Here is a 21,536-nt window from a genome sequence, read left to right as displayed (position 1 = left end):
TCACACCTTCAGGCTATCCTAACTTCCATAGGACATGTATGACATTTTCTTCTACTTCACTGCTATTCAAGCTGAAATGGTGATCACTGTTAGCCTAAAGAGTGTATTTATTTGATAGAACTACAGCTAGCTATCAGTAGTTCTACATACAAACCTATTCTACATAGTTTTAAACTACCACAAAAACCCTTTTAAAGAGCTGTCATCACTAGATGCACCATCATCTTTCTCTCCCCAAATAATAGCCCAACAATTTTTAATTCCTTATGAGTTCCTCCCTTCCACCACAAAAGCAACTAATCAGAATCATGATTTATTTTCTCTAATTTCAACACAGACTGAATTTGACGTTTTTTCATCATTACAGCCGAGTATACCTTCAAATTCCCTTGCCCAAGCGAGGGAGAGTGATGATGTGATAGACAATGTCCTTGGGGGAAAGCTTGGAAATTGTGCCTAATAACAACCAACCTAAAGCTATAAGGTAGCTAGCTACAGTTACCCATGCTGGCTAGCTAGCTTTATAGTTTGGTTATTTAATCCAATGCATAAAAATAAAAAATAAATAATGTTTATGTAGCTAGTAGCTAGCTATGCTTTATAGGCCCCTCACTATGAGTCTTTGCCACTTTGAGTGTCATATTCCTATTTGACACCACTAAAATGAATGTCATCTATACAAATTTTTTAGTTAGCAAGCAAGCATACTAATTTTCTCTCACATGCTGACAGATGCAATCATGTTGATTACATTTGAGTTTGACACATGACTACAGTTTTCATTGAATTGTGGGTCATAACAACCCTGCATGTGATCAAAGTTGTTCACTCGCTCCCTCGAGCTAAATCGAGGGTCGAGGAGATAACTTTTGTGAATTGGACCGCCACTTCAGATGACAATCAAATTGCATCCGGTTTCGACTGGGATTTCCCTGAGGGAAAGTGGCTGACGCGAGGGCTGAGTGGGTAAATATTACTCGATTGGACCGCAGCCAGGATTTTAACAAAGCTTGAATGAATGAATGAATGGATTTGCAGCAGGGAAAAAGACAGGGCATCTGACTAGGGCCAGGCATTTTGGTTGTTTTTTAGTGGGGGGGTGTTCTTTGACCAGTATTTCCAGCATTGTCCATTGGGTTTCCTTCAGGCAGGAAATACTAGGAAATGCTCATTAATTGACACAAGCTGTCTCCAATCAATCATTCAATGTCTGGTTGTGCGTGAGTGTTTGGTGGGGGGATAGCCAAACCAGGAGAATCATAGCATACAAATCTTATTTGCACAAAGCCCATTATTTGGCAGGGAATACTAGATCAGTGATTCTACAACACTTTTCTCAAGCTAATGCTCTTCAACAGACTCAATCCCTGATCATCGGAGGTTACAAAATATGGAGCAATTAAGTTAAAGGGACGAGACTATGAATCAAACCAGAAAAGATCAAACATTTAAAATCACAACATTGCTTGGAAAAAGAGTGTGCCAATACCCCGCTGGGATGGTCTTTGCAGACAACAATATATTCTGCAAAACCTATAATTTATCATTAGATTATAAATGGAAAGATAGTATAGACAGCCATATATATAAAAAATTAAATACAAATAATGCTGTCTGAGAAGAATGCATCTACCTTAGAAGGTTGTGGAGGATATAACGAAACAGTCTCATCCTTACACAACAAGAGAACATCAATCAACAAAAATATTTCACATTGTATTCATTGTCTGTTCTTAACATATGTGTATGATAGGCATTTTTATGTCAGAAAATGTAGAGGGGGAAATGTAGACTATTTTCAGAACATAAATGGCTAGCCTATTTTCATTCGCTATAAAAATAACAACCCAACAACTTTTCCAACTCTTTTAAGACTACAGTATTTTGAGAGAGACGCTTCTGCGCCTCCACAAAGCACGCATAAAATAGCAGGTACTCTGAATGATTTTCTGACACTGTTGAATAGTTCACTGCCTGTAAATACACTGTATCAGCCACAAGAACATTAACGTCTTCGCCCAGCTCTCCTACAAAATATGAAGAACATATTGGTCTTGTGTGTCAGTCTGTTATTATGGAAATGCGTTCTGTTTTTTTTTACCAGACTGCACTTATGTTCTTCAGGTGTGTTAATGAATGCAAGCATTTTGGGATTGTCAACATTTTCGAGAGGGATGTTGGCACTTGCAAAAGCCATATCCTCAGCATTTACGTTTCAACATGTATTTCTATAGCGAATGGAAATGGCTACTTTGTTCAGAATTAGGCTAGATTTTTTGATAAAATGCCTTTCATTCCCATATAATATTTATAACAGACTATAAATAAATGTAATATTGACGTTGATAATGTCCTTAACCTTATCAGTCCCGAGATCCCAGCATAAAATGGGCTTTTCATTTATCTGACTTTAGTTTATCTGCATGTCCAGCCCTTATATTTATCCTCACAATTAAGTGTTACTTTCTTTTCAAACAACCAGGGCTACAAGTAGGACACCCCTAAAAAAATTACATAAACAGCTTCATTCATGAGTTTTATTGACAAATATCAATACAAAAATAAGTTCAGCCAAAACAAAAACATAATCGAAATGAATTTATATGTATGCTGTAAGTACAGAAATTGTTTGCTCACTGGGAAATGAATACCAACTAGTCAGTGACAACTGTGTGGAGTTTGTGACAGCAACTACTGTATGTGAGCTTATTACACTATTATAGACACTAAGTCCTGGGATTTCCTCTGATCTTCTATATAGAATAACCCCTTACCCTCTAACGACTTGTGTAGCATGTGAGCATCATAAAGCAAAACATGTTCCATGTGCATGTTCATGAAAGTCTGAGCTTTCCATAGATAGCTTTTAATAGTTTGTAGCCATTCGGACTCTACAGATGTTTTTGTATAACAGACCCGTCTCTGGGCCCCTTCGGAATCCGCCCTTGTCTCACAAACACTGCTCTACCTCAGCCTCCATTAATCACACACACTGATATCTACGGATGTAGAGGAAATAGACAAATACAATGGTATAACCCAAAAGTATGTAGCTCAAACACACAATGTTTCAAATGGGTTAAGATAGGCTAATAATTTGGTGCATTAGGCTAAAGTGTAGGCTGCTGATGACAATAATTGTCGGCAAACAATACACTAGAAGTCAATCCACATGGTTTGGAATTTATTCTTGATTAATTGGATAATTACGTTAGATGTACCCATGACAATTAATTAACACATGGTGTGAGACGGTACTATATCTACCACTTGAGGTTGGATGATCAAAATATGGAAACAAATAAAACAAAATGCCTGGCCATATGAATACTGCCGACAAGATGAGTCCAATTTAATACAATTTGTGTTTCTATCTGACTTTGATCACCAGACCTGTGAGTTTCCTACAATACTCTGTACTGTTTGATCATTACATCATCATTCAACTAAAATCTAACTTAATTTACACTGAACATTTTACAAAGTAACACACAGCATGAATGATTCAAAGTTGCTTTTCTTTCCTAAGAGTGTTGTCCACATGATCCTGCCTTTTATTTTTTTACACTCAACTGTAGTTTTGATTTTTTTTGTGATCTAACTACCACACAATCCAAAGTAATAAGGTTGATATACAGTAGTAGTATATCAAAGTAATCAGACCAATTATTTTACTAAATGTAACTTTGACTATAACTGCTGTTACAAAGTTAAACTTTGTAAACTTTTTCCACTACCACAAAAATACATTTCAAGCCCAACAACTTTACTTCATGTAAAGGTACCATCTAGGATATTGTGTTCATGTGTTCATCTGATATTCCTAGTTGATGATAATAGGTAGGGATGCAGCCTTCACAGGTGTTGCTGCTTATTCTTATTTTTACCTTTCAGTACTGCCGATCAATTCAATTCAAGTCAATATTCTGACAGAGCGATAAATCCTTCTAATGATTAGGTCATATTCTGTATGTTTCAAGCATAGTTATAATTTTTCCACCGCTCTGGTTTAAAACGCATGAATATCTGTGAGGCATAATCAGGTATTTCTTCAGTTAGTCATTCGATGCTATTTAGCATTGAGTTGCAAATTATATTGTGAACAGTAGAGTTTCTTTAAAAATGTTTATTAGCAAAGCATGAATATATTTAAACTATAAAGCTGGGAATTATAAATGGAACAGTATACCCAAGCTGTGACTTGTTACATTACAGTTCCCACGGGGGGCCAGTATGAAAAATAATGTATGCACTCACTAACTGTGTCGCTCTGGATAAGAGCGTCTGCTAAATGAGTTAAATGTTATGTTAAAGTTAGAAATAACCATGAGGAAAGGGTTAGAGACACTTTCTGAAAGTATAATTCACATAAAACCATGAATAATCATGTACAGATAAAATAGTTAAAGACACACATCAAGTCTTTTTATTGTTAATGTGTGATGTTTAGACAGATTTTGGAGATATAATTATACAATGTGATACAATCTGATACATGTACAGTATGACCATACAACATGAAGGGCCAGATTGAAGATTTATAGCTGTTAGTCCCAGCGGGAATGAAACACTGAAATATAAAGGTTTATATCAAATAAATAATGACAGTTTTTAGCTTTTTTTTGTGTGTGTTCTCCTACTGAGAAAAATGGTGCAAGCATTGCACCTTTTGCAATATATTGGTAAATGTGTCCCTTGGTTGTTCCAAACAGACTTCTCTGGTTTCTACACACTCTCTGTATCATCATCATCATCATTGTCTTTCCCTGAACTTCACCACAGCAACGATGGTGCACAAGAGGAAGAGCAGTGCATTACCAGCTTTCAGCAGGTAGAAAAGTGTTTGTTCCAATCTGTGTAAAGAACATTGTTTTCACATGTAATTCTGAAACTTTTAGTCAGAAAGACAGTTTTTGGAGAGCAGGTGTACAGGGGACACTTCCTATTCCTAAAGACTTTCATACTTACCTATACTATGCCTTCAATCTCCAGGATACAATTGCATATCAAATTTTTATTTTCTAACCACTAACATCAGAGTTTTCATAATTTCAATTCAGAAGTGTCAAACTTAGAAGTGTCATCCACAGACCTTGTACAGGCAAGAACGTTTTTTTAATTTATTTGTAGAAAACATGCCATTTATCAATCCAATTTTCAGGCATCTATATTTAAATTGAGTTTAACATTAGTGGCGATCTTTTAGGGGTGTTTTTGTACACTTATGACACCTTCAAAAGGGGGGAGTAGATACATAAAGTATTTTGATTTCTAAACGGTAAAACAAATATGTATGAAAATACCCTCAAATAAAAGGTGACATGCTGTACTGTCGCCACACAAAAATGTGATCTCAAATCCAAAATGCTTGTGTATAGAGGCAAAATAAAAGTTTTAGCTTCACTATCCAAATACAGTTGAAGTCGGAAGTTTACATACACTTAAGTTGGAGTCATTAAAACTTGTTTTTCAACCACTCCACAAATTCCTTGTTAACAAACTATAGTTTTGGCAAGTCTGTTAGGGCATCTACTTTGTGCATTACACAAGTCATTTTTCCAACAATTGTTTACAGACAGATTATTTCACTTATAATTCACTATATCACAATTCCAGTGGGTCAGAAGTTTACATACACTAAGTTGACTGTGCCTTTAAACAGCTTGGAATATTCCAGAAAATGATGTCATGGCTTTAGAAGCTTCTGATAGGCTAATTGACATAATTTGAGTCAATTGGAGGTGTACCTGTGGATGTATTTCAAGGCCTACCTTCAAACTCAGTGCCTCTTTGCTTGACATCATGGGAAAATCAAAATAAATCAGCCAAGACCTTAGAAAAAAAAGTCTGGTTCATCCTTGGGAGCAATTTCCAAACGCCTGAAGGTACCACGCTCATCGATACAAACAATACTATGCAAGTATAAACACCATGGGACCACACAGCCGTCATACCGCTCAGGAAGGAGACGCGTTCTGTCTCCTAGAGATGAACGTACTTTGGTGCGAAAAGTGCAAATCAATCCCAGAACAACAGCAAAGGACCTTGTGAAGATGCTGGAGGAAACAGGTACAAAAGTATCTATATCCACAGTAAAACGAGTCCTATTTCGACATAACCTGAAAGGCCGCTCAGGAAGGAAGAAGCCACTGCTCCAAAACCACTTTAAAAAAGCCAGACTACGTTTTGCAACTGCACATGGGGACAAAGATCATAGTTTATGGAGAAATGTCCTCTGGTCTGATAAAACAAAAATAGAACTGTTTGGCCATAATGACCATCGTTATGTTTGGAGGAAAAGGGGGTGGCTTGCAAGCCGAAGAACACCATTCCAACCGTGAAGCACGGGGATGGCAGCATCATGCTGTGGGGGTGCTTTGCTGCAGGAGGGACTGGTGCACTTCACAAAATAGATGGCATCATGAGGAAGGAAAATTATGTGGATATATTGAAGCAACACCTCAAGACATCAGTCAGGAAGTTAAAGATTGGTCTCAAATGGGTCTTCCAAATGGGCAATGACCCCAAGCATACTTCCAAAGTTGTGGCAAAATGGCTTAAAGACAACAAAGTCAAGGTATTGGAGTGGCCATCACAAAGCCCTGACCTCAATCCTATAGAAAATGTGTGGGCAGAACTGAAAAAGCGTGTGCGAGCAAGGAGGCCTCCAAACCTGACTCAGTTACACCAGCTCTGTCAGGAGGAATGGGCCAAAATTCATCAAACTTATTGTGGGAAGCTTGTGGAAGGCTACCTGAAACATTTGACCCAAGTTAAACAATTTAAAGGCAATGCTACCAAATACTAATTGAGTGTATGTAAACTTCTGACCCACTGGGAATGTGATGAAAGAAATAAAAGCTGAAATAAATAATTCTCTCTACTATTATTCTGACATTTCACATTCTTAGAATAAAGTGGTGATCCTAACTGAACTAAGACAGAGAATCTTTCTAGGATTAAATGTCAGGAATTGTGAAAAACTGAGTTTAAATGTATTTGGCTAAGGTGTATGTAAACTTCTGACTTCAACTGTATATAGGGGAGTGTGTACATATAGAGAAATGCATTGAATAAAGAAGAGAGAAGCAAAACACTTCTGCTACTTATTGATATAAACAGTTTAACCTTACCTGAGAGTCTGGAGAAAATGATAAGTAGGAGGGAGGGGGATATATATAAGGAACCATTTGTGGGTTTGGAGTCTGTATGTCTTGTGGTACTTATGCACAATCCTGTTTCAAGGTCTGAGGCACCAAATAAAATTACTCTATTTCCTAATCATCATAGACATCACTGATTATCTGTAATTCTCTTCCTGCTTCTGTTTGGGTGCCAATGCCCCCCTCAGTGGCAGATAGCAACAATAGCATTCAATAGGCTAGTTTTGACATAAGGCTCTTACTTAATATTCTTTAATTAAAATAGAACATTCAGGTTTATTCAGTTTATTTAGTTTTTATTCAAGAAACACACATGTACAGTTAAAGTGTCCACATGGACATGATTGTGACAGTTTAATACAAGTACAAGATGTTCAGTCTATAAAATATACAGATTAGGGAGTGAACGTTAATTATAATAAGGGTTTCATGGAGAAAATCGGACCTGTCGGATAAATGAAATTGGATGGCCCTCCCTTCAGCTAAATATATTATACCTTAGAAAGAAAACAAGTGACCCTCCACAATAACCAAAATAATAATTAAAACAAAGTGGATAGCAGAGAACATGTCTACCATTTACCGTCACTTCTTGGACAGACCAGAGCCTTAGATATCCAGTTTTAGAAACTGTTCTTCGTACTGTAAGCGTTACACGGCAATGCAGGAAGTTTGATAGAATACATGGCTGTGGGCCAGAAGGTTGTGGGTTCGCAGGCCACTGTGGACAAGTGTAGGGGGGGAAAGATCTCCTTTATCGTAAAAGTATTACATGAATCTATCATGGCATTTTCAGGTCCGTAGAAAAAGTAGCCTTTTATAAATATTTCATGCAATTCTATTTCATTTTAGCAGAATATTTTTTAATACCACACTAATTTCTGAAATTAAAGGATAAGAATGTTCATCTTATCATATTTATCCAATGCCAAATCAGTGGGTCTTGTTTGCAACAAAACTGTCCCTGTTTGCAAATAATTAAATCAGGAATCTGAGCATGGTAGTTTCAAAACTTTGGCACACCTTTCCACCTAAGACAGAGTAGGCCTACACTCTTAGAATTGCTTTTGCCATCTCAAACTTAAAAGGGTTATTCGGCTTTTGAAAAACCCTTTTTGGTTCCAAGTAGAATCCTTTTGAGTTCCATGTAGAACCCTTTACACAGAGGGTTCTACATGGAACCCAAAAGAGTTCTACCTGGAGCCAAAAAGGGTTCTACCTTGAACCAGAAAGGGTTCTCCTATGGCATAAGCCAAAGAACCCTTTTCGAACCCTTTTTTCTAAGTGTGTACCAACGCAGAAAAACTTTAATTGCTGACTACTCTTTTTCAGTGGATTAACCCAACGAGAGAAGTGTTTCCCTAAAAGCTTAAAGGGTTTAAACATCTTCTATTGTACAAAAAGTGAATAGCTTACTCAATTGATAGTGATAGAATAAGATGACCAAGCAAAGTCTATTTTTTGTCTCCTCAGCTATAGAAAGTTGTAGCTCAGCCTCTGAATGTCAAAGAAATTAAACAATGATACAGTATCCCCATATGCATCAGTATCACGTCTTTCCCGCGTATTTAACAGCTTGTTTCCAGGATAAAGCATTGCTGACAAAAGCGCTGTTATAGATCACTTTATATAATCTGATCCGTTTAATTTTCTTCAAAAACTTAGGCTAACAAGGGCTAGGCCTGTGCTTTTTGCCATTGTCTTTATGCCTATGGCATACCCTCTCATAGCCCCTCAATTTGAGTTTTGGTTTTAACTTAACAGTCAATCACTGACACAGAGGTAAGCTATTTAAGGAGCGTATGGTGGTTGGAGGAATTGACTGACAAATCTTTGGATATAGCAGCATATAGCCTAATTTCGTCTGTCAAACAGGTAGCCCTACCTCTTATTTCTAAACTAGGAAGAAATAGGCTCCAACACAAAGCCCTCTTGTTGTTTGTAAAGTCTAATTAAAATGAACAATGTTGAATTGAAGTAGCCTACATTCAGCACAATGAGCTGTCCATTTCTGTTTGTTTGTGTCGCAGCATCTGCTTCAAGTTTCAGCAGCCCAATGTAAAATACTCCAATCTGGTTTTGTGAGGTCAATAACTCTGATAAATATATAATGGGCAAGAAACTTTTAGTTTTTAATCAAATCAATTGTAGTAGTAGCAAGCTATCAAAGTTGACCTCCGGTCCTCCTCATCTTAGCGCTCTCCTTCTCAAAAAGAAAGGCCTATTCAAAACAAAAATGTAGGAAGAAGCCTTTGACTCTCCTCCTGAACTGCCACTGAAGGCCTACACAGCATAACCATTGGTTAGGCAGCACAAAAAAAATGATTTGATCAGCAAGAGCAGAGCATGCTGGGTCTCAGGGTTGGAATATCCATTGCAATGTGGAATGCAGCCTAGTTTTATTTACACCATCCGAGCAGCTGCGGTATCTTGCTCTGTGCTTCTCTGAGCATGCACTTCAAAGCCTATGGCCTATATGCTATGGATAATTTGATTGAGACTACACTAAATAGCCTATAAGAGCACCTGATATTGTGCGTCCAGCGGAAAAACTGAAATGAGGGGCGGCATCGGGCACACAACGATATATAGCCTAATAAGCAACTAATTCTAAAACACTGTGAAATATTGAAATGTAATCAATTACAAATTACATGACCCTCCCCTGGACTCGATAAAAAAATTACTAAACCCTCCCCTTGACGGAAATTGAAAAAGCATAACCCTCCCCCACTTCCCTCCACGTAACCATTATGTAAATTACGATTCATCCTTTAAAAATAAAAACAGAACAAGAAAATATTAAGGACAAAGGGTTGGGGCAGGGGGTGACAAATAAAATAACATTATATGTTTTACTGTCAGTCTGGACACTTTTGTTCTGATGCCCTAGTACACTGAGATCCTCCAGTATTTTCCCCCAAAAGCTCATCTGGTTCTTTGTGACCAAGGATTTTATTCAGTCACTGCTCTGCTGCTACCCCCTGCTGGAGAGAAAGTCAACCTTCAGTCACTCACTTAAAACCACAATCTGTTTGCAGTATGGTTTCCTACTGGATTCACAATCATAGCAACATGCTGTCAGATGCAGTTAAAGGATGACAGCAAATGAAAAGGCAAACATGCTGCATGACTGAAGAGTTATGTTATGTTTATGCTTTATACAGACCTATCTCTGGTGTGGGGCCACTGTGCTGTAGACCACATCATCTGGTTCTGCTGCCTGTTAGAGAGGAGGAACACACACACACACACACAGTTGTAATGTTGATATACAGCACCTTCTGTATTGACACAGTACACAGTAGACACATACAGGTATGAATAAGTTAAGCAAATCATCAACACAATAGAGCAGCTTTTTATGTAGGCCTACATTTGGTTGGGTCTTGTTCTTGGTGACCAATGTGCTGTATGTCACTGCATCATCCGGAAATGGGTCCTGCTGCTAGACAGTTACACAGGGAGTTATTCAGAAAACATTTACATTCATTTTGAATCCACTGTTCATTCTACAACACATCAGAGCTGCAAATTCAATTTCTGCTTTTCAAGACAGAAAACATTTTCTATAAGACTAACCATGCTTATATGTTCATTTAGTTTAATGTTTACCCTTTGTGCTTTCCTGTGCTGCATAGGAATCACAGTGCTGTACAAGTCAACATGTCTCTCAGGGTTTAAGCCCTGTGTGATGGAGGAGCGAGAGCAACATGATCACATCAACTCAGAGATAGACAGACAGTGTGGACTTTCACTTTGAGTTGGTTTGCAGAGGGTTTAGGTTGTGTTGAAGGGGGGTTGGGTCAAAGGGGTTTGGTTTAACCTGTTGTGTTGCTCCTCTGATGTGGCTCACAGTGCTGTAGGTAATTTCCTGCTCAGGGTCAGCAGACTGCTGAAGGAATGAAACACAAACCTTCTTTACAAACTGTTTTACCATATGCCATAGAAGGATACTGCATGCATACTGACATGAATTAGAATATTTTTTGCAGTTTCATTTTTCTCCAATGATAACACAAAATGTGTTATTGTTCAAGTGTCAATAGTTGTGGTGTGAGATTTGAGGAAGTCTGTTCTGGTCAAAGATGCATACTTAGTGCATGACTAAATGAAAAATAAAAGTGATATTTAAACTGTTTACTTTAATATTACACATAAGAGATCGGGTTGATTTAAAATGTTAGTTATAACTAACTATTAATCAAAGAGAACCCTAGAATATCAAGAAGAGAAAGGAACAGATGAGTGAGAAGATAACATGATCATAGCTTACTACTGAGGTGTTTGGTGGTTGGCCCTTTGCCTTCTTGTCCTCTGGAATAAAGAAAATAGGATGTTGGTACTAATGATCTTTGATGTCAAACCTTTCATTTGTAGTAGCAACTGTCCTGTATTTATTATATTCTGCAAATCACAGTCGTAAACATTATACACATTTTAACATAATTAAAACAAATACTTACTATGTTTTCTCAACATCTTCCATGTGACCAAGGTACCAGCTATCACCACCCCCAACAGGCTCAGAGGAATGAGCAGGACTACCAGCAAACTGGAATATAAAATACAATAAATTAGAATAGAATATTTAGATAATCACAGTCATTGATCTACATGTCATAGGCATAATTTTTGTTTGAACTGTTGCGACACACATTTCTTATATATGTCACAGGACACACACAAAGATATCTAACCATGGGGAAGTGGTAAATGTTTAAGCAAGAACATTTAAAGCAAGTGTTTCATTTTGTATACAATCTTCTATATCTGAAAATGAAATAGACATTTATTTATAATTTGGGGAATTAAAAGTATTCTTGTTAACCCAGACACCTGTCTCTAGCCTTGCTAGTCACAGGCAGGGGCAGACTTAAAGATTTGAAGGCCCCAGACAGAGGCCAGTCTGGGTTTTATAGTAAAGACATGTAACTTAACTGTAAAAATGTTTTAATGTGCCATGAACCTGTTTTCATCTGATTGTCAAACAAATCATATTAAAAAGTATGTTACCTTCGCACCTTCTCCAGCATCCGAACAGTGCACTGTGCACCCGCCAACTTCCCTTGTGGCTGAAACTATCTCAACGGAGAAAGCATCCGAGCAAGCGAAACAGCTCCCCTCTGTCTTACTATATGTACTTCATGTACACTATATACAGTAAACAAAAGTATGTGGACACCCCTTCAAATTAGTGTATTCGGCTAATTCAGCCACACCCCATTGCTTACAGGTGTATAAAATCGAGCCCACAGCCATGCAATCTCCATAAACAAACATTGCCTTACTGAAGACCTCAGTGACTTTCAATGTGGCACCATCATACTGTAGGATGCCACCATTCCAACAAGTCAGTTTGTCACATTTCTGCCCTGCTAGAGCTGCTCCGGTTAACTATAAGTGCTGTTATTGTGAAGTAGAAATGTCTAGGATCAACAACGGCTCAGCCGCAAAATGGTAGGCCACACAAGCTCATAGAACAGGACCGCCGAGTGCTGAAGCATGTAGCATGTAAAAATCGTCTGTCCTCGGTTACAACACTCACTAACAAGGTCCAAACTGCCTCTGGAAGCAACGTCAGCACAAGAAATGTTCGTCGGGAGCTTCATGAAATGGGTTTCTATGGCCGAGCAGCCGCACACAAGCTTAAGATCACCATGCGCAATGCCAAGCGTCGGCTGGAGTGGTGTAAAGCTCGCCGCCATTGGACTCTGGAGTAGTGGAAACACTATCTCTTGAGTGATGAATCACGCTTCACCATCTGGCAGTCCGATGGACGAATCTGGGTTTGGCGGATGCCAGGAGAACGATACCTGCCCCAATGCATAGTGCCAGCTGTAAAGTTTGGTGGATGAGGTATGATGGTCTGGGGCTGTTTTTCATGGTTCGGGCTAGGCCCCTTAGTTCCAGTGAAGGGAAATCTTAAAACTACAGCATACAATGACATTCTAGATCAGGGGTGTCAAACGTACGGCCCGCGGGCCGGATCAGGCCCGCAAACGGGTTTAATCCGGCCCGCGAGATGATTTTGAAAAAAAATATATAAAAAATAATAATTTTAATAAAATAAACTGCTGTTCCATTTGCGTCCACTGGATGGCGCAATAGCTATTGTGTTAAGCAAGCAAACTGTTTATACCGGGGCAGAGCAAGTAGGTCAAGCACGTGCAGCCAATGAGCTACTTTGTTTTGCCCGCGATATTTATTACGGCTTCTACTTTTAACATTATGTGCTTTGGCACCCTCATTGCCCCAATATGTCTCTGTCAAAAAAGAGAAAAGTGGACGCAGAGTGCAGAGTGTTCCAAGAAAAATGGTCATCCTATTTAATCACGGAATTGAATGGGAAAGCTGTATGTTTGGTGTGTTCAGAGCATGTTGCAGTGCTGAAAGAATATAACCTTCGTCGCCACTATGTGAGTCTTCATGCCGACAAATATGACAACTTTCAAGGACAGCGGAGATGAGAGAAGGTGAATGAACTGTTGGCGGGTCTGAAGAAACAGCAGTCTGTGTTTACTCACAGCCGAGACATCAGTGACGCTGCAGTGAAAGCTAGCTACCTCATTGCTAATGAAATCGCAGTGGCTTCAAAACCATTTAGTGAGGGTGAATTTGTAAAAACATGCATGATGAAGGCAGCGGAGATTGTGTGCCCTGAAAAGCGGCAGGCTTTTGCAAATATCAGCCTGACAAGAAACACAGTTGCAGACAGGATTTCCGATCTTTCAGTGGATTTAGACAGCCAGTTGAAGCAAAAAGTAAAGTCATTTATTGTGTTTTCGGTTGCAATTGATGAAAGCACGGACATTACAGATGTTGCACAACTGGCCATTTTTTCATCCGCGGAGTTGATGACACATTGACCGTCACCGAGGAGTTTGTGGAGTTGGTGCCGATGACAGATACAACGACAGCAGCTGATATTTTTACCGCACTCGTCGGCGCGCTGGACAGGGTCGGAGTGGACTGGTCCCGCGCTGTCAGCCTGGCTACAGATGGTGCGCCCTCAATGATCGGGAAAAAAGCAGGCGTTGTGACAAAGTTCAGAGAGAAAGTGCAATGTGCAAATGGAGGACGTGATTTTTTGACTTTTCACTGTATTTTGCACCAGGAGGCTTTGTGTTGCAAGTCATTAAAGATGGATAACGTCACGAAGGTGGTCATCCAAACTGTTAATTTCATCCGATCCAGAAGCCTGATCCACCGTCAGTTTGACGGCCTTCTCAGAGAGAAAGACCACATCTATGGCCTGCTATACCACACTGAGGTAAGATGGTTAAGCCGAGGTGCTGTGCTGAGGCGTTTCTTTGATTTACGAGAAGAAATTGAACAGTTCATGGAAGAAAAGGGCAAACCAGTGTTAGAATTTCATTCCGCAGAATGGATGCCGGACCTTGCATTTATGGTGGATAACTTGAACAAACAGCTGCAAGGGCGCAACAAAGTTGTCACGCAGTATTATGACAGCATACGTTCTTTCAAGTTGAAGCTGTCATTGTGGGAGACGCAACTTGCCGGTGGTGATGCAGCTCACTTCCCCTGTCTGAAAAATGTGTGCGCGATCCAACATGTGGCAGACATGAAGCGGTTCAAAGATAAAATAACTGGACTGTTACGGGAGTTTGAGCAACGCTTTCAGATTTATGTTTATATGTTTTTATGTTGATGTGCTATTGTTTTTAATTGATTTTATTTTATTTGTATATTTAACCTATTCTTGACTCTGTGGTTCTTGCACTTGTTTGGGGAACAGGATTTCATTATTTTTATCTACATTTCTGCCTGAGAAATGACACCCTGATATAGTTCTGTGATCTGTGATATACTTCTGTGAATCACTGAGGCATTGTGTGTTTGTGTGTTCTTTGTCCTCAGAACTTTCAAATAACTTGAGGTGTTTTATGATTAAAAGTGATGTTGTGCTTTTGGACACTGTCCTCAGGCTCCAGCTTTATGTTTATGTGTTTTTATGTTGATGTGCTATTGTTTTTAATTGATTTTATTTTATTTGTATATTTAACCTATTCTTGACTGTGGTTCTTGCACTTGTTTGGGGAACAGGATTTCATTATTTTTATCTACATTTCTGCCTGAGAAATGACACCCTGATATAGTTCTGTGATCTGTGAAACAGTTCTGTTAATCACTGAGGCATTGTGTGTTTGTGTGTTCTTTGTCCTCAGAACTTTCAAATAACTTGAGGTGTTTTATGATTAATAGTGATGTTGTGCTTTTGGACACTGTCCTCAGGCTCCAGCTTTATGTTTATATGTTTTTATGTTGATGTGCTATTGTTTTTAATTGATTTGATTTGATTTGTATATTTAACCTATTCTTGACTCTGTGGTTCTTGCACTTGTTTGGGGAACAGGATTTCATTATTTTTATCTACATTTCTGCCTGAGAAATGACACCCTGATATAGTTCTGTGATCTGTGAAACAGTTCTGTTAATCACTGAGGCATTGTGTGTTTGTGTGTTCTTTTTCTTTAGAATTTTCAAATAAACTTGACGTGTTTTATGATTAATAGTGATGTTGTGCTTGTACTATTTTGGAAACACTGTCCTCAGGCTCCAGCTTTATGTTGTATGTTGATCGTATTAAAACAAAGAAAACAATCTGAAGTTGTTGTTTTTAAGTTATATATACCATGATTTTTCCGGTCCGGCCCACTTGGGAATAGATTTTCCTCCATGTGGCCCCTGAGCTAAAATGAGTTTGACACCCCTGATCTAAACACAATAATTGTTTCCCTCATCAATCTACACACAATATCTCATAATGACAAAGCAGAAACAGGCTTTTAGAAATGTTTGGAAATTTTAAACTGAACTATAACATTTATATAATTATTCATACCCTTTTCATGCTTCACCGTAGGTATGGTGCCTGGTTTCCTCCAGACGTGACACTTTTCAGGCCAAAGTGTTCAATCTTGGTTTCATCAGACCAGTGAATCTTCTTTCTTATGGTCTGAGAGTCCTTTAGGTGCCTTTTAGCAAACTCCATGCGGGCTGTCATGTGCCTTTTACTCAGGAGTGGCATCCGTCTGGCCACTATACCATAAAGGCCTGATTGGTGGAGTGCTGCAGAGATGGTTGTCCTTCTGGAAGGTTCTCCCATCTCCACAGAGGAACTCTGGAGCTCTGGCAGAGTGACCATCGGGTTCTTGGTCACCTCCCTGACCAAGGCCCTTCTCCCCTGATTGCTCAGTTTGGCAGGGGAGCCAGCTCTAGGAAGAGTATTGGTGGTTCCAAACTTTTTCCATTTAAGAATGATGGAGGCCTCTGTGTTCTTGGGGACCTTCAATGCTGCAGAAATGTTTTGGTACCCTTCCCCAGAGCTGTGCCTCGACACAATCCTGTCTCAGAGCTCTACGGACAATTCCTTCGACCTCATGGCTGGGTTTTTGCTCTGACATGCATAGTCAACTGTAAGACCTTGTATAGACAGGTGTGTGCCTTTCCAAATCATGTCCAATCAATTGAATTTACCACAGGTGGACTCCAATCAAGTTGTAGAAACATCTCAAGAATGATCAATGGAAACATAGCAAAGGGTCTGAATACTTATGTAAATAAGGTATTTCTGTTTTATTTTACTTCATACATTTGCAAAAATGTCTAAACACCTGTTTCAATTTGTCATTATGGGGTATTGTGTGTAGATTGATGAGGATTTGTTTTGATCCATTTTAGAATAAGGCTGTAACATAACAAAATGTGGAAAAAGTCAAGGGGTCTGAATAATTTCCAAATGCACTGTATATACAGTGGGGGAAAAAAGTATTTAGTCAGCCACCAATTGTGCAAGTTCTCCCACTTAAAAAGATGAGAGAGGCCTGTAATTTTTATCATAGGTACACGTCAACTATGACAGATAAATTGAGAAAAAGAATCCAGAAAATCACATTGTAGGATTTTTTATGAATTTATTTGCAAATTATGGTGGAAAATAAGTATTTGGTCACCTACAAACAAGCAAGATTTCAGGCTCTCTCAGACCTGTGACTTCTTCTTTAAGAGGCTCCTCTGTCCTCCACTCATTACCTGTATTAATGGCACCTGTTTGAACTTGTTATCAGTATTAAAGACACCTGTCCACAACCTCAAACAGTCACACTCCAAACTCCACTATGGCCAAGACCAAAGAGCTGTCAAAGGACACCAGAAACAAAATTGTAGACCTGCACCAGGCTGGGAAGACTGAATCTGCAATAGGTAAGCAGCTTGGTTTGAATAAATCAAATGTGGGAGCAATTATTAGGAAATGGAAGACATACAAGACCACTGATAATCTCCCTCGATCTGGGGCTCTACACAAGATCTCACCCCGTGGGGTCAAAATGATCACAAGCAAAAATCCCAGAACCACACGGGGGGACCTAGTGAATGACCTGCAGAGAGCTGGGACCAAAGTAACAAAGCCTACCATCAGTAACACACTACGCCGCCAGGGACTCAAATCCTGCAGTGCCAGACATGTTCCCCTGCTTAAGCCAGTACATGTCCAGGCCCGTCTGAAGTTTGCTAGAGTGCATTTGGATGATCCAGAAGAGGATTGGGAGAATGTCATATGGTCAGATGAAACCAAAATATAACTTTTTGGTAAAAACTCAACTCGTCGTGTTTGGAGGACAAAGAATGCTGAGTTGCATCCAAAGAACACCATACCTACTGTGAAGCATGGGGGTGTAAACATCTTGCTTTGGGGCTGTTTTTCTGCAAAGGGACCAGGACGACTGATCCATGTAAAGGAAAGAATTAATGGGGCCAGGTATCGTGAGATTTTGAGTGAAAACCTCCTTCCATCAGCAAGGGCAATGAAGATGAAACGTGGCTGGGTCTTTCAGCATGACAATGATCCCAAACACACCGCCCGGGCAACGAAGGAGTGGCTTCGTAAGAAGCATTTCAAGGTCCTGGAGTGGCCTAGCCAGTCTCCAGATCTCAACCCCATAGAAAATCTTTGGAGGGAGTTGAAAGTCCGTGTTGCCCAGCGACAGCCCCAAAACATCACTGCTCTAGAGGAGATTTGCATGGAGGAATGGGCCAAAATACCAGCAACAGTGTGTGAAAACCTTGTGAAGACTTACAGAAAACGTTTGACCTGTGTCATTGCCAACAAAGGGTATATAACAAAGTATTGAGAAACTTTTGTTATTGACCAAATACTTATTTTCCACCATAATTTGCAAATAAATTAATTAACAATCCTACAATGTGATTTTCTGGAATTTTTTTTCTCATTTTGTCTGTCATAGTTGACATGTACCTATGATGAAAATTACAGACCTCTCTCATCTTTATAAGTGGGAGAACTTGCACAATTGGTGGCTGACTAAATACTTTTCCCCCCCACTGTATATATATATATATATATATATATATATATATATATATATTTAGTATATATATTTTTTAAATTGTACCAAGGCCCCTTGATGATGTGAGGCGTGAGGCAATTGCCTCTTCTGCCTAATGGTAAATTTGCCACTTGTCACAGATGCCCCCACACCCTTGCAGTGTCACCAACCATTTGGATGACTATTAAATATACATGCCATTTAGCAGATGCTTTTATCCATGCGTGCATACAGTTTTTGTATGGGTGGTCCCGGGAATCGAACTTGGCTTTACAAGCACCATGCTCTACCAACTGAGCTACAAAGGACCATTAAAGTGAGGGATATGCAGCAGACTGAATACTGACCTCTGGATCCTTTCCTGTCGCTTCTCGTCAGTTCCCCCATTGTTCTGGTCTGTAACAGAAGGGGTGACTGTGGGCTGAGAAGTGTTAGACTCAGCACCGGTTACTGAAGTTTGGTGAGTGGTTGGAGCTTTTGTTGCTGTGAGAGCCAGAAATGATATAGTAGCTTCAATACATTCAAATTAATAAACCAGGTAATTGGGATGTTGATTGAAACTAATCACTATCATGCTTTCTTAGCGAATGTGTGACATGCATTAAAATCCAATTCTCATCATTTTCAGTATTCATTTCAAATGTAGATGGTAGATATTATGAAAAAGTTCTAAAAAGAAGATTCATTTTATTAATGACTTTTAACATGACTGATAGGATCATCTCAAGAGAATGCGTGGTCAACATATTTCCACTTTGTTTTAGAAAAGGCCTTTCAATGTTCCTTAATCTCTAACAACAATGGATAAATAACAGGGAATCATACTTGGTTATGGGATTGCGCTGTACTTACTCCTGATGTAGGTGGTGGTGGTGATGGTGGTGGTACTTTGTGCTATCGTTTTTTGATTGACAGTGATATGAACAGGCATCTGTAGGTCTCCCACTGCACACCAGTACCAGCCTGTATTCTCCCTGTCCAGTCCACTCATAGTCACGATCATTACTTTTTTTCCATTGGTGGAAATCCGCTTTAATTTCACTGATGCTCCTGCATCTAAAGTCTCAGATTTCTTCACACAAGAGCCACCCATCCTGCACCACCTCATATCTCCAGTGTTAATATAGCTACAATTGACAGTGACACTCTGTCCTTCAACTCCAGTCACATGTTGTTGGTCCACATAGAGTCCTGGTGTACCTGGACAGTGAGGGGATTTGAAGGGTCAACATTTGTGTCAATGTCAAATAATCCTCATACAAGATGTATGTCTGAGTACATGTTTGGTCATCTTAAAAAGGTAAATCTAGATCATATATAGTATAATAAAAATATACTGTATACCATTTAGCAGATACTGTTATCCTAAGGAACTTACAGTCATGCGTGCATACATTTTACATATGTTTTGAATACAATTATGAGGCCAGTGTGTGTCAGATTATTGGGGGAAATTCAGCTGCTAATCTAAACCAATTATACATGGTATTACTAAACTCACTAGATAGTATTTTAATGAGCAGAGAGGTGAGTAGTGTTTGGATCTTACCTGTGGTAACTGACAGAGACAGATATGTCTTTTCATCTGGTCCAAATTTCTCCACAGCACACCAGAAATAGTCAGAGACCACTGGTTGCAGATTATTCATGGTCAAAGTGAAGATACTCGTAGTAACATTATCAGAGATGGACAACCAATCAGATGTACTCTTAGGCTTAGTACGCATTTGAGTAGAGCAATACAAGAACTTACGTCCCTTACACCAGTATTTCACATGGTTTCTATATCTCTGATCATAGAGACATGGGATGGTGATGGAGCCTCCTTTCTTTACAGTCACATGGCTCACTGTGGACACACTCTGTATACCTGGAGACATAACAACAGAGAACACATTGATAGATACTGTACTTTCATTTTACCCAGCTGCACAAGAGTCCCACTTGATGATCAGCCAAACAACTTGACATAATGCATGAACTTGTGACCTCTGTAGAAAAATGAGGCAAACTGTGGTTGTCACAACATGTGTTTGTGACACCACATAGTAATTTACACTCATATTTAGCTTTGACATGGAATATACTGCATCCTTAAACTATGGAGACAATCTCTAGTTTCAATCAACTAAAATATATGTTTAAAAAAATAAAAATAGAAGTTGAAGTTAATGGAATTTTTATTTTATACTGTATCATTGACTGGATGGTTGCGCTGATATCTACTGTAGTACAATGTTGAACAAAAGATTTTGTGCAAAATATAGTTTTGACACATTTCTTAAAAACATATAGATAAAAACACAGTATACATTTTTCATATTGATAGACACATGGGAGAGGTTTTTCTTTTCTATTTCTTATTATTTTAGTTATTTTTTACTGGCAGTCTTATTTAAATGTATTGTGCAAAAACTAAAACTGGAGAACTGTTGAAAAGTACAACTGTTTTACAAATACATCATAAAACAACTCTTCAATAAATCTGAACACAACATACTGAACATGTTTTATGTGACTACAACATCTATGGGCAAAGTAGACAGAACATTATAAGTGTTATGACTTTCAGCATGTACTCAGTCTCAGTGTCTGAGTTAGAGGAAGTGAGTTTAATAATATCAAACAACAAAATGTCTTCCCTCACTTACCTGAGAGTCCAGTGAGGAAGAAAAAGATGTCCAGGACAAGGAGGTGATGTGTTGCCATGAGTGGATGAGCGAGAAAGTCTGACAGTATTTATGTTTGTACGGGCAAACTGGTGTGTGTCATGGATCAAGGCACCCTTGGCAACTGACTCTACTTCCTGATCCATATAGACATCACTTCTTTAACCCTTCCTGTTTTAAATACATAATGCAACCAGTGCCCTTTGCAAGACGTTGTACAGTCACTGATGTGGAACTGTTGAAAACCTGACCAAGGCTGATATGGTCCAAATGTTGTAAAAAGTATTTTAATACATAGGCTTGTTTTGTATGATGATTATTTGTAGTTTATT

At 38.9% G+C, this 21,536-nt stretch overlaps 1 protein-coding gene across 4 annotated transcripts; it reads right to left on the bottom strand.

Annotated features, from left to right (window-relative positions):
- Nucleotides 1-8,383: 8,383 nt before the first annotated feature.
- LOC121553730 (polymeric immunoglobulin receptor) lies at nt 8,384-21,310 on the bottom strand. Of its 4 annotated transcripts, none has more exons than XM_041867077.1 (11): nt 21,187-21,310; nt 20,085-20,405; nt 19,388-19,735; nt 18,883-19,018; nt 11,630-11,718; nt 11,440-11,480; nt 10,990-11,058; nt 10,779-10,850; nt 10,540-10,611; nt 10,333-10,386; nt 8,384-10,150 (listed from the first exon to the last, which is right to left on the bottom strand). In XM_041867077.1, exons 1-10 carry the CDS (start codon nt 21,242-21,244, stop codon nt 10,333-10,335), a joined length of 1,260 nt encoding a protein of 419 aa, XP_041723011.1. In that variant the 5' UTR covers nt 21,245-21,310; the 3' UTR covers nt 8,384-10,150. The 4 variants fall into 4 exon arrangements, with proteins under 4 accessions (XP_041723011.1, XP_041723013.1, XP_041723014.1 ...); XM_041867079.1 differs by having other exon boundaries at nt 8,384-10,147; XM_041867080.1 differs by having other exon boundaries at nt 10,540-10,608.
- Nucleotides 21,311-21,536: the final 226 nt, after the last annotated feature.

This window comes from Coregonus clupeaformis, chromosome 37 (assembly GCF_020615455.1).
Source record: "Coregonus clupeaformis isolate EN_2021a chromosome 37, ASM2061545v1, whole genome shotgun sequence".
NCBI classification, from domain to species: domain Eukaryota; kingdom Metazoa; phylum Chordata; class Actinopteri; order Salmoniformes; family Salmonidae; genus Coregonus; species Coregonus clupeaformis.
The sequence above is the reverse complement of the archived record's forward strand: the minus strand, read 5'-3'. Positions and strand labels throughout refer to the sequence as shown.

Bases quoted from the DNA above. Each gene is read 5' to 3' on its own strand.
- LOC121553730 (XM_041867077.1), bottom strand. From the start codon at position 21,244: ATGGCAACACATCACCTCCTTGTCCTGGACATCTTTTTCTTCCTCACT. The intron at 10,612-10,778 runs GTAAACATTAAA...GTAACTGTCTAG, and splicing joins AGCACAGGAAAGCACAAAGG to CAGCAGGACCCATTTCCGGA. The intron at 10,387-10,539 runs GTAGGCCTACAT...CCTCTCTAACAG, and splicing joins AGAACAAGACCCAACCAAAT to GCAGCAGAACCAGATGATGT.